Source organism: Ursus maritimus (genome assembly GCF_017311325.1).
Source record: "Ursus maritimus isolate PB19 chromosome X unlocalized genomic scaffold, ASM1731132v1 scaffold_X1, whole genome shotgun sequence".
Lineage (NCBI taxonomy): Eukaryota > Metazoa > Chordata > Mammalia > Carnivora > Ursidae > Ursus > Ursus maritimus.
Window position 1 is genome coordinate 108,826,475 of NW_024423319.1, and position 13,881 is coordinate 108,840,355.

A 13,881-nucleotide genomic window follows, 5' to 3' on the forward strand; every position below is an offset into this window, starting at 1 on the left:
GTGTGTGTGTGTGTGTGTGTGTGTGTGTGTGTACAGAAAAAGACTAGAAAGAAAAGCACCAAAATAGTGATTTTTTTTCCTTTTTCTCCTTGTTTATTCATATGTTTTCTGTAATGGACATGCATACTTTTTATAATAAAATTTTCTTTTTAAATAATAACAAACATTAAAACCAGTAAGATACAAGAATAAAGAAAAATTAGCTGAAATTTTAATAAGATAAATTTAAAGAAAGTCAAAAGCAGGAAAAATAAAACGATAATACCTAGTTTCATGCACACAGCCACACAAGTAGTATCTATTTCAGATCTCAACACATGATAATTCTTACTCAGGCAGCCATTGTTTGAATTCCTACTATATGTTCTTTGCTATGGGGATACAAAGATAAGTGTGGTGCCTGTTCTGAAAATTAATCTGGTAGGGACAGTGGCATGCGCTTAAACGGTAATCAGTGCCATAAGCATTGTACCAAAGGGCCTTAAGCACTTTCATTTTTGGTTAGGAGATAACACCCAAATAAACCCGTTGCTCAGTGGTGAGTTGTAATATGATTATAAGGGATTCCAATCATGTGAACTAGTCTTTTTAACTTTATTTATGGTGCCTTTTGATACAGAGAAGTTTTTGAATTTTATAATCAAATCTATACCAATATTTTCTCTTATGGCTTCTGCATTTCCTAGACAGCCAAATGACCTAATATCTCCGTCAGATGTAAAGTGTCACATTTATTTTATTCTTTTCTGTAACTCTGTTTATCTTTTACACAGCAGTACCACACCTTCTTAATTTAGGTATCATTTCAACTCAGGGAGACTTATTTTAGGTTTTGGTATCTGAAATACTGCTTCATTCTCTTAGTGCTAATATTAAAAAGCACAGTGCACGACAAAATGTGACTGTTAACCTGAGCATCAGTAGTCGTTAAAGCCAATCCAGACTAATCCTTTAAGTTCAAAAAAGGTTATTTGGTTGCTTCTTAAGTATTACTTGAATAAAGTTGATGACAGTGCTGTATACAAAGACAATGCTATTTTGTTTTGCATGTCTTAATCAGTTGTGCAGTAACCATGCTGTTTGCTGCTTTATTATGATGATGATGATGATGATGATGATGATGTTCAGTTAGCCACTGTATAGTACATCATTAGTTTTCAGTAAGTTACTGAACATTACTGTAGCGTTCAGTAATTCATTAGTTACGTATAACACCCAGTGCTCATCACAACATGTGCGCTCCTTAATACCCATCACCTTGTTACCCCCTCCCCCCACCCTCCTCTCTTCAGGGTCCATAGTCTCTCATGGTTCGTCTCCCTCTCTGATTCTCCCCCTTCAGATTTCCCTCCCTTGTTTGCTGCTTCTTGACAGTCTTAAAAGGCATCTCATGTTCAGACTGAAGTTTTATGTTAGGTTGTTATCCTAACCATGCTGCCCTTTTGTAGCATTTTAAGGAGACCTACATAATTCCTTCTGGGAGATGGGTGGGTTCATGTTTGATGGAAATTTTCTTAAGTGCCTTCCTTGCTGAAAAATTGAGGCTTGCATTTTTAATTGAGAGGACTGTACAATTCCCTAGCAGAATTCAAAATTTTATCTTGGACATTTATTTGGGTCCCTGTTGATTCTAATGTACCTGGTTCAGTAGGATAATTTTTTAAATTGAGCAGTTTTTTTTTATTCTTCAACTTCTATTAGGTCATTTATAAAATATTGCCATAAAAGTTAAATGCAGCAGAAACATTCATAGAACATTATAGAACATAGCTGCAGAAATTTGATATAGAAGGAAGAGCCCTGGCCTTTCATATGGCTTGTATAGCACCTAATGGACACTCTATCATTTGCTCAATAAAGTAGTGCTGAACTGAGCTGCCTTTATAGATAGCTCCATCATTAAATATGTGCCTGCCTCAGCCATGGTTCCTTCATCCAGAAAACTAGCTGATCATTTCTGGTGTTTTCTGAAGACTCTTCAGGTTTTGTTTTTTGTTTTGTTTTTTTAATCAATTAACATACAGTGTATTAGTTCAGAGGTAGAGTTTAGTGATTTATCAGTTGCATATAACACCCAGCGCTCATTATATCTAATGCCCTCCTTAATGCTCATCACCCAGTTACCCCATCTCCCCCACCTCCCCTCCAGCAACCCTCAGTTTGTTTCCTGTAGTTGAAGAGTCTCTTATGGTTTGTCTCCCTCTCTGATTTCATCTTACTTTATTTTTTCCTCCCTTCCCCTGTGTTCATCTGTTCTGTTTCTTAAATTCCACATATGAGTGAAATCATATGATAATTGTCTAAAGGTTTTGAAAATTCAATTATTTTATTAAATTCATATAGATTATATATATAATATATTATATATATATTAATGATTGATGTGTTTGTTGGTTCCATGTAGGTTAAATGCATATCAAGTAGGGCATTTTCCACAGCTCTCGATGTTTCTGTCCTTGGGTTTTGTTTAAATGCCGCTATTTCAGTGATCATATTCTGATTATTGGCATATTTTAAAATCCATTTTCCAAAATAAAAATACCTTAGAAGAACTTCTAGAGGCTATTAGAGAAGGAGGTGGAGTAAGGGATTGTCTGGTAACTTCTCCTTTTCCAGTTTGGCTTAATATCAGTAAGTGTTCCTTTTGCTCACTAATAACCCAGGGGTTGGTCTTTTTTTTTAATTTAGATTTTAGCAACTAGGATTTTTAGCTATGGACCTTGAAATCTTTAACCTGGCCGATAATTGATGTCTATAACCAATGTGAATTTAAATATAATTTACTTCCGTTTAAGACAGAAAGAAATTGTCTTTATATCACAATCAAAAAGTTTCTTGCATGTGGTCATTTTCTTCCCAGACTTACGAAACAATGCCTCATTGACAGGGAACACCCATGACTTGTCTATATATAATCTTAAAGTAGTCTTGAGACTATCCTTTAGAGAGTGTGTGTAAACATTACAAAGGGTAAAATTTCACATGTGCATCAATGACTTATTATTTTAATAGTGCTGACTAGTTTCATTTGCTTTTAAAAAGTCATATAGTTAAGAAATACTGGCATTTCTGAGGATTCTAAAATAAAATAATGTTCATTTCACTGGTTGTGAAAATTGTCTAGATTGCTGGGAACCAGGAGTTAAGAACATTTCAACAGGATTTTGCTATCAGCAAATCTGTTTTGGTTTCCTGTTCTGGCCTCCCTACCTATCAGCTACATAGTGCCCTCGCCATTACGTTTCTCCTTTCTTTTACCACAGGAAAATTGTCAGGCCACTTTTTCTAGCATTTCAGGACCCGCCTGACAGGAAATTTTCTAATTGCCGGAACAGCTGGTAGGAGAAAACTTTGCAGGGGCTTGGCCTTCCCTTTCCAACCTAAGTTTTACGGTCAGAAATTCTTTTATCACCATCATGGTTTCGTAGCCATGTTTAAATTTTTGTCTTTTCGTGTTCGCTCTATACAGGTAAGCTTTGTTCAACTTAGAAGTAAAGACTAAAATGTTTTAGTTGGAGCTCAGTGTAATTATACTAATTAAACAATTATTTCATTTTATATGTTCTTTAAGAAGTTTTTCAAAATTCAAAACCAGTTTTTAAAGAACTTTTAAAGGATAGTATTTCTTTTTGCTAAAAGTAAGCTACCTATGTGAATTATTCGTTTCCATTGAATACTTTGTAAACTTATTTTTACATTGGCTTTTTAGTGGTAAAGTAGTTTTTATTTTGCTCGAGTTTGTAATTTTGTATAATGAAACAGATGACAGTAACTTTCAGTAGTAAACCAGGCATGAACAAAATTGTGAACTTACTGATAGTCCTAGGAGATTACTATAATGTAAGCAATATTTTGATGGGTTGGAGAATGTATTATTTTAAACAGTCAAGACCTTAAAGTCAGAACTTTGTTGAAATTGGTTCCTTTCAAATTTAGAAGTTTTTAATCAACTGTATTTAAGTAACTAATTTTATCTAACTTAGGCACAGTTTTTAAAGCATTACTTTGTTAAAATCATTTGCTTAGCAAATGATAATTTGCATTTTGTTTCATCTAAAATTCTGCGAAATTAACTTGATATTTTGCCATGAGAATTATGCTATCCTGCTGCTCTTTAAAGAGAATTTAATTTTTCAATTGGGATTCCCGATTAGGAGAAAACTGTGCTCTCTACAGCACTGATTAGGAATGTTAGTCTGGAGAACAGCAATGCTGTTTTCTCAAGCATAGAAGAAGCTGGCTTCGAATACTCTTCGGGAACTTGGTTAAATGAAAAATGCTGCGCATATTTATCATCCATTGGCAAATAAGTAAATTGGATTTGGTCAAATCGTTATCTAGAGTACCTTAAAATGTGTTTTTTCAGCATGGCTTGAATAACCAGCCTAATTATGTATCACAGCCAAATTTTTATGTATCTCGATCATCTAAAAAATTAATATATATTTTTAAAATTAAAAACTGTGTATTATAGAACGTTAGGTTTCTGTATAGAGATTAATACTTGAATTTTGAATTACATTCAAGAGGCAAATGAAGTATACGTTTTTCGTTTGTAAGGTCTTCTTTATGTTAGGCCAAAAAAATAGTTACATATCCATGGTTAGAAAAGATTTATTTATTAGTTTTTACCAAGGAACATTTAAATAATTTACTTCAAGTTTCATCCGTATTTTCTGACATTCAAAACAATTTAGAAAATACAAATGCCTTAAGAACACACTTCCTGACCCAAGGGAGGGCAGGAAAAAGGAAATTATGTATACAAGTCAGGGCATAATGCCAAAAGTTGAATCATTCTTTAAAATCAATTAATATCACGCAGTTTGTTTACTTAATGGTAGTGTGTTACAGTATTAGGTTTTCTGTCTCTAATAGACAGAATCACTTTCTGTTCCTTTTCTTTAATCCTTTTACGTTTTAAGAACAAAATTGTATCTTTTTCCTCTCAACTTAAAAAGGAAGCATTAAGTTAATCTTTTTTCCCATTAAAGGGCAAACCTTAAGGACCATTTAAGAAGGAACCTACAGACTTCTTGATGGTCCTGGGAAACAAATGAGGTGGCTTTCTATGTGACTGGACGAACACCAAAAGATCCACCTGTCCATGAATTTTCTTCTGCCATTTTTCTGTGATGTCTAAACTGGCACCCTTTACAGAATTCCTAAATTACATATTTGTTAACTGAACTGACCTTCTTTTTTCTATCATGGATCACATCTCAACGAGTCTTTATCTAGTAATAAATGTTTGAAACCCTAGGCAGATTCTTAGAGGGCAGATACTCTTCTTTATCTTATTATCTCTAACACCTAGCATACTACCTGGCTCATAATCTGAATTGCCTTCTAACAAAAGGAATGGGCCTAAGAGAGTATGTCATAGATCAGAAACATTTCCATTAGGACCAGGCAGTTAGGAAGAAGCAAGAGCACCAGAGTCTCCTCTGAGTTTTAGTCCCCTCTTGGACCTGTTCTCTTCCTCTCCAATCCAAACAGTGGTCTCCATGTGTGCTCCCACACTGGCCTTTGCACTGGCTTGTCTCTGCTTGAAATGCTCTTCCCCCAGATGGTTGACTCCATCACATCTTTCTGGCCTTTACCCAAAGAGCACTTTTTCAGTAAAACCTGCAGTGATGGTTTTATTTAAAATTGCGAACTCTCCTTTTCATCCCTGCACATCTGATCCCTCTCACCCAACTTAGTATCTTTTTCCCCATGGTATTTATCTTGTTCTAACATGAATATACCTATTATTATTGTTTGGTTTCTCTGCAAAATGCCATAAATTTCGGTCTATTTCATATATTGTATTGTTTATCTCAGGCATCTAGAAGAATGCTTGCCATGTATTAGGCACTCGATAAATAAATGTTTAAATGGATGACTGAATGAATTCCCATACATAGCTTGAGGGTACTGAACACATAGGCTGGGGGTGGCAAATATCTGAAAGTGATAGGGGTGTAGACAGATGATACAGGGTTGTGATGGAGACCAGCCACCAGCCTCACACTTTTACTTACAGCTAGAACTTTACTTATCAAATAAACATAGACTTCGTAAGAATAAAATACAGAATTTACTATAAGTATTAGAAATAAACAGTGTAAGTTTTTTCATGATGACGAATGGGCAGATATCCATGTATCATTTAAAATGTACCAGAGAATGTAAAAATATGTGAACCTCACAGGGGAATAATGGATATAACTTAAATCTGTGCTCGACTTCATTGACAAAATTCTTTTGCCATAAAATTATAGTTGCTTCACTGTGTACTTACAGGCAAAAACAAAATTTTACAAACTGTCAAACTGTAGTTCTGTGTTTTCATGTGACAGATTTATTTCAGTAACAGGTGATTTATTCACATGATACGTTTGTCACATGCAAATGTCCGTCCTTGGATTATCGTTGCCTTTGGAAATTTGATATTCCTCTCTGCATCCATCTCATTAGATTCTAGGTATGAACTAGGAGAGCACATTGTCCAAGATTGCCCAAGCATTAGTATTATGTCCTAATTGAACCTCATATTCGTTTCTAAAATACCCATGGTCCCGTAACTTGGAGAAACTGGTGACATTAAGCACATTATGGGCATTGAGATACCAACCAAGGATATTTTGCCTATTATACTGCTATGACCATATAACATAAAAGTAGATAGACGGTAGCTTGCTAATGTGACTAGTAAAAATTTAAACTTGGAAGGAACAAAAAAAAACGTGTTGAAGATAAAACAATGACAAGTCTTTTTTTTTTTTTTTTTTAAANATTTTTATTTATTTATTTGACAGAGATAGAGACAGCCAGCGAGAGAGGGAACACAAGCAGGGGGAGTGGGAGAGGAAGAAGCAGGCTCATAGCAGAGGAGCCTGATGTGGGGCTCGATCCCATAACGCCAGGATCACGCCCTGAGCCGAAGGCAGACGCTTAACCGCTGTGCCACCCAGGCGCCCCAAAACAATGACAAGTCTTTAGAACTTGGGCCATAGGCCTCAATCTTTTCTCTCCACCCCCAAGCACACTTTTTTGGACTTTCTGAGCCCCGATGCAGAAAAAGACTTAAAATTCTAGTTTATATCCTAAAGAGGTTTGGAATGATTGCATCCATTTTGGGGTAAGAGGGTAGATAGTGGAGGAAGTTGCAGTTTTTTTTTAAAGAAACACAAAAGGAGCACTTGCAAATTTATTTTAAGATAAGATTTGCCAGAATAAGAAATTCAGTATGAGGGTGGGAAAACAAAACCAAGGAAGTCTCTCAGAAAATAGAAGAAAAAAGATAAGTGACATACAGGATTCAATCCCAGATATACAATACCTAACTAATAGAGGAGTTGCAAAAAGACAAACCCTGGAAAATTGACCGAAGGAAATTATAAAAAAATATATATTAGAATTCCCCCAGAGGCAAAGAATTCAGATCTTTAAATTATAAAGGCTCATCAACCATCTAGCATTCTAAAGGAAAGAAGACCCATATTTATCTTGCTAGTGTGGAATTTCAGAAGTACAAGGATAGAGAAAATTCTTAAAGCTTCTGGAAAGAAAACAGTTCACCTTCCCAAAAATGTGTATCAGGGGATGCCTGGGTGGCTCAGTCGTTAAGTGTCTGCCTTTGGCCCAGGGCGTGATCCCAGGGTCCTGGGATCGAGCCCTGCATCGGGCTCCCTGCTCCACTGGGAGCCTGCTTCTTCCTCTCCCACTGCCACTGCTTGTGTTCCCTCTCTCCTGGAGTCTCTCTCTCTGTCAAATAAATAAATAAAATCTTTAAAAAAATGTGTATCAGGCTAGCATCACCCATCTCAGTAGCAGTCCTGGCTACTAGAAGGCAGTGGACCATTAGCGTCAATGTTTGAGGCCAGATTGTTTTTATTCTAGAATTTGGTACCAAGCCAAACTATACAAATGTGAGGAGAAAATAAAGACATCTTTGGATGTGCAAGGTTCAGAAAATTTTTTTCCACATCACCTTTCTTAGGGAGTTACAAGGGAGTAATCTAAGAAAGAGAAGGATATGGGAAACTGAGAATAGTGGGTTCAACCAGGAAAGCACTGAAGAGATATCTGGAGGTAATAGCTGTGCAGCAAGGCCTAGAGAACAACCATTCCTGATGGGAGGGTAAGAGAGGGCTCTCAGAAGAATGAGAAGTATGGCAAAGGGTTAAGGAAAAATTAAGACTAATGGTCAGATTAACCTTTCCCTCCCTCCAGGAATGATGGGGCTGTTAGAAACAGGAAAAAAGAAAAACACGTAAAAAGTTCATGATCCCAATAGAACTCAAAGTAAAATGTATCATGGATTTAAGCATTTGGTGAAGTGTTGTTTTGTTTCATTTTTTTTAAGTCCCCACAGATTGTCTTGGAAGTCACTGTTATGGGCCCATATAAAAGGAAGTTTAATGTACTTTCTCGCCTGCATTTAAACAATATAGTCATAAAAATGTGAATGCTGGTGTATGGGACTTCTGCTTTTAAAATCAGGCTGTGGAGACAGTATGAAGGGTTTGGTTGTGGTTACAGGTGAGAATGGTAATTTTTTCAATATCGATAAGAATGTAAAAATATAGCTAGCAGGTTAGGGAAGTTTGAGAGAAAAAACATACAGGCACTGGTTTTTTTTTTAAAGATTTTTTTTTATTCGTTTATTTGTCAGACAGCACAAGCAGGGGGAGCGGCAGGCAGAGGGAGAAGCAGTCTCCATGCTGAGCAAGGAGCCTGATATGGGACTCGATCCCAAGACCCTGGGATCATGACCTGAGCCAAAGGCAGAGACCCTTAACTGACTGAGCCACCCAGGTGTCCCCGTACAGGCACTATTAACCTCCTTTTATAAAGTGAGGAGTTAGGGGGTGCCTGAGTGGCTCAATAGGTTAAGTGTCCAACTCTTGGTTTCAGCTCAGGTCATGATGTCAGTCAGGGTCATGAGATGAAGCCCTGCATAGGGCTCTGTGCTCAGCGGGGAGTCTGTTTGAGATACTCTCTCTCCCTCTCCTTGTGCCCCTCCCCCCTTGCACACTCTCTCTGTCTCTCAAATAAGTAAATAAATCTTGAAAAAAACAAAATGAAGTGAGGAGTTAGGATTCTATCCAAAACTAGTGGAAAAGATGAGAAAATTATGTAAAAGTAATATAATAATCAAATAGTGGGGAAGAAGATGATCAAAGGGATATGAGTGAATCCTTCATTTTATTTTTAAATCAGCAGGCATTGTCTTAAAGTTAATAAACCAAGAAATTATCAAAGTAAGTACAGAAAAATCTAACTTTTTTTAAAAACCTGGGTATGGGGTTGAAAGGAGACTTGCTTTTCATCACTATTTGATTTGTCATCCATGTGCATGTAGTTAATTTTAAAAACAAAATGTTTGAGGAACAGGAAATAACCCAGGTTGACAAAAGATTACGTGTAAGGCAATGTTGAAAGATAATACCATAAAACTAAGTTGTAGCCATATTGTAGAGGACCTCGTATGCCAAGGTGAAGCAGTGCGTTTAATTTAGGAAAACTTAGAGGAGTTTTTGGGCAGTCTGGCCATATGACTGGAGCTATCTCCTTTTAGAAAATGAATTTGTCAGGAGGATGAAGTGGACTGGCAGTGGCACAAAGGGGCATTACGAGTAACCAAGCTAGTTTCAGTTTTCCACAGGAAAGGTAATGAAGAATTGTACCTGGGTGATGCTATTGGAAATAGGAAGAAAAAGAAAGAAGGGTATTCCCATTACCATGTTTGATACGTAGTAGATGTTTTAGTATATGTTTGTTGAATGAAGGGATCAAAGGGAGATTCTGTATTTTTTGGTAACTTGTTTGATGTGAGAGGAAAGGAAAGGTAGTCATCCAAGGTGAAATCTTTCTTGAATAGTTACTGTTGTTTATTTTGAGATCCATGGCCTGATTGTAGCTCTCTGTGAGAGTAAGACTTGATCCTATATGCCTGTTGCAAAATGCAAAACATTTGTAATTCAATGATCCTTCCCTGCCTGTGTTGCATCTTCGTGACACACAATTATAGTAAGTATTTTTACGAAATAAAAGATGAAACAATATTGCAGCCTAAAATTACATCCCACTTACCCAAGAAAGAAAACTGGTAAGACATATGGAATGTTATAGGGTATAGTTCTTCATAGCCTCATGATTTAAAGACATAAATATGGATGTTAGATTCCAGTTAGACTCTTGAACAGATAGTTTTTTCCATAGTAGGCTGACTGGCACATGCTAGAATCCAACCCGTGACTTTGGCCTTTTGAGTTTAAGTCTGTAATCTACTAGTCTTTAAAGTGCGATATGACAGCATTTTGGGTCACAGAAAAGAAAGAGAACTTCCTTATAGTTTCATTTCCATGTGTAATGTATGTAATTTAGTAATACAAAAAGTATATATGATTTATAAGCCAATAAGCGTACAGATATTTGGCATATGCTGATTCTTTTCAGCTGATGAGGATATGCTACCAATAATTCAGAGACATTGCTCTAATCACTATAGCTAACTGACCCAAGAGATACAGACCAGTTACAAGGATCAAAGGAATAAGTGTGTATGTTCCTGTCATTGATCTTGGATGGGGAACTACAGAAGCCTGTGACAGTCTCAGTATGGTGTAATTCTAAGAGCCTTGTATTAGAAGTCATTAGAAGTCAGAACCTGGAATTGAGCCATAAGTTTGCCAGTTATTGGCTTGTGATCTTCCCTTAATCTCTTTAAACTTTAAACTGTATTCAAATCATTTGGCCTTTAAAAGATCTGTCAAATTTCTAGTGATGAATGGGGGAGTTTGTAGAGAATTCTGAGATGTTTTTGCTTGGTCTGAGTTATACTCCATTCTGTTGTTATCAGCCCTCTCTAACATTGATATGTAGTGAAAAATTTGTTGTGAAGCATAAATATAAGATAAAAGGTGAAAAAGCACTAACTCAGGCTTGGTACATGGTAGGTACTTAATAAATATTTGCTGGATTTTAATCAGTTCCACATATACATTGTTCTTTGAAAGTTTTCTTAAAAGAATTTGGTAATTTGCTTCCTGCTTTTCCTAGTATAGCTACAAATAGCTATCACTCTCGAGCCCTGGTACACTGGTCTCATTTGCAGAGAAGGGGTGCACAGGAAGGGGGTAGAGTCTCAGAGTCAGTTAATGCTTGATTCTACCCTAACACCTACTGCACAGGATGGTTGTGAGAAATAAAGGAGATAGTGCATGTGAAATTACAAAATACAGGACTAAACCATATTAGGGGATTGTTTTATTGTTGCCACAGTTCTGAGAGCGCCCAGAATGGTGAAGCTGCCTAAGTATTAGCACAGTCTACAAACTTCTGTCTTACAGAGTAGAAGAGTAGGCCTAGATTCCTTTTTTGTCCTGTTACAGGAGATTTTCTTCTTTTTTACTGCTCATTTTCAAAACCTGCCACGTTAATATACCAGTATATCTTTTTAAGAAATCTTTGTAATTCCACATGTAGCCAACATTCTATTTCAGAAAATGTTAATTGAGCTCAAACATGCATATGAAACACAACAATAATAAAAAACAACGAATTATTTGTGTACAACACATGTCAATTCTGATAATACTTAGGTACTAGGAAAAAATAACAGGCAAAAAAAAGAAAAATAGTCTTTTGACAGGCTTATATTTCTAGTTTTGTCGAGTTTTGTTTTATTGTAGTTTTTGGCTGTAACGTATAGTACGTATCTTGATTAAATAAGGTGTACTTTAGCTGCTAATCCCAGAGTGAATAAGTAATTGAAATTCTGTGTATACTTACATATATTTTCAACCTTTCCCCTTTTCTGATGCCTTCCCTCAGATGTACTGAAGCATCCACTGTCTAAAAATCCTTCCCTTAACCCTAAGACCTTCTACTGTTCCATTATGCTGAGTAGTAACTTTTTTCTTGAGTCTAATCCTCCATCCAAATGTTATATCTTTTTTGATTTTGTGTTTTAGAGTTATATCTTTCTCCCTTCTCAGATCCCAAGTAGTCCTAGAAACAGAAAGTAACTTACATATTTCCAGCAGAATCAACTTCAGCATACTGATTCAAATGGCCTTTCTGAGGGTAGAAATCTCCATGTTTTGAGAGACTATGGACTATGAGAAACAAACTGAGGGCTACAGAGGGGAGGGGGGTGGGGGAATGGGATAGACCGGTGATGGGTAGTAAGGAGGGCACATATTGCATGGTGCACTGGGTGTTATACACAACTAATGAATCATCGAGCCTTACATCGAAAACCGGGGATGTACTGTATGGTGTCTAACATAATATAATAAAAAATCATTATTATAAAAAAAAAAAAGAAATCTCCATGTTTGCCTTGGAATATTTTTCAACCCCACTCCCCAATAAACACGGGGTGTGTGTGTGTGTGTGTGTGTGTGTGTAGCATTGGTTTTACCTAATACAAGCACATGTCAAGAGCACAGCAGATTACTCTGTTGTGTTTTCAGACTTCTTTATACCCTCTGCCCTCACCCCATGAAATTATCCTAATTATCTCCAGTAGGAAGAATGAAGACTTGGAAATACTCAGTGCTAATGTTAAGTAGAGGTTAAATTGGTCTATGCTGTGGGCTGGTATCATTCTTTCTGACATTTAACTTGAAAGTATATTTGCGGGGTCGCATGGCTGGCTCAGTCAGTAGAGCATGCAACTTTTGATCTTGGGGTCACAAGTTCAAGCCCCATGTTGGAAATAGAGCTTCTTTAAAAAAATAATAATTTGAGGATTTCTAATATGATATGCTAAATTTACATTTCTTGATTTATAGCTGGAGAGAGTATCTCTAACTCTTTTCTCCCTTTATATTTGCATCAACAGGAAGAAGGCAGTATCAAAGAAATTGCAATCACACATCATGTAAAGGAAGGACATGAAAAGGCAGATCCTTCCCAGTTTGAACTTTTAAAAGTATTAGGGCAGGGATCATTTGGAAAGGTAAGTCATGAGTGTGTGTTTTTAAAAAATTGTTTTTTGGAATTTGTGTATTTCATACAGGTGGAGAATGGAAATATTTTATGAAATACTAGTCTCTATACAAGTGGTGTTTCTCTGTTCTTAATTTCTCACTATCAGTAAGTGTGAGAAAGTGAATAAAGTCATTCAAAAGTACACTGGAAATTCTTACAAATTGGCAGTAATCACTTCACATTTATTTTATCTTCAAGACCGTGTGACTTCTCTTAATTGTACTTTGTAAATGATTAAAAATATTTCCCTGATACACTTTTTGATACTCTTTTTGAGTCCTCATGTAGATTTGGAAGGTGATCTTGCCAGATACATTATAACAGTATATCTCAATCCTTCCTCCAAATATCCCTAATACCAGCAGAAATTGAATGGCTACTCTGAAGGAATTAGGGTGGGGGATTACCACTATGAGTATAAAGTTTTGGAGACTTACAAATTGTCTTTAAAATGAATGCAAAGGAGATGCCTGGGTGGCTCAGTTGGTTAAGCATCTGCCTTCGGTTCAGGTCATGATCCCAGGGTCCTGGAATACTCGAGTCCCACGTCAGGCTTCTTGCTCAGCGGAGAGCCTGCTTCTCCCTCTGCCTCCCGCTCCCTCTGCTTGTGCTCACATGTGCTCTCTCACGACAAATAAATAAAATATTTTAAAAATAAACAAAAAATAAAATGAATGCAAAGGTTACATTCTAGTCAAGGATATCCATGTTTGTCTTTAATATCAAAAATGTTTTACAAAGCCACCAACTAAAATTGCTCAGGAAGATGCAGCATCTTCATCATTTTTCTTCAAATAGTCCTTGTCCCCCTGCTGCATACCTCAGGAGCACTTTCTGTCCTCCATTTTGAGAAGTACAGTATTATGATTACTACTATTTGATCTGACTATT

General features: G+C 36.4%; 1 protein-coding gene across 6 annotated transcripts in view; it reads left to right on the plus strand.

The window, feature by feature from the left end:
* RPS6KA3 (ribosomal protein S6 kinase A3) overlaps positions 1–13,881 on the plus strand; it is a 110,771-nt gene that overhangs the window by 44,263 nt on the left and 52,627 nt on the right. For 5 of the 6 annotated variants that reach the window (XM_040633573.1, XM_040633566.1, XM_040633569.1 and 2 more), the window contains one exon: positions 12,842–12,958. In XM_040633573.1, the coding sequence (XP_040489507.1) occupies positions 12,842–12,958 (117 nt within the window). Of the gene's footprint in view, positions 1–3,390; positions 3,470–12,841; positions 12,959–13,881 lie in introns of those variants that run through there. The other variant, XM_040633592.1, reaches the window with a different exon arrangement.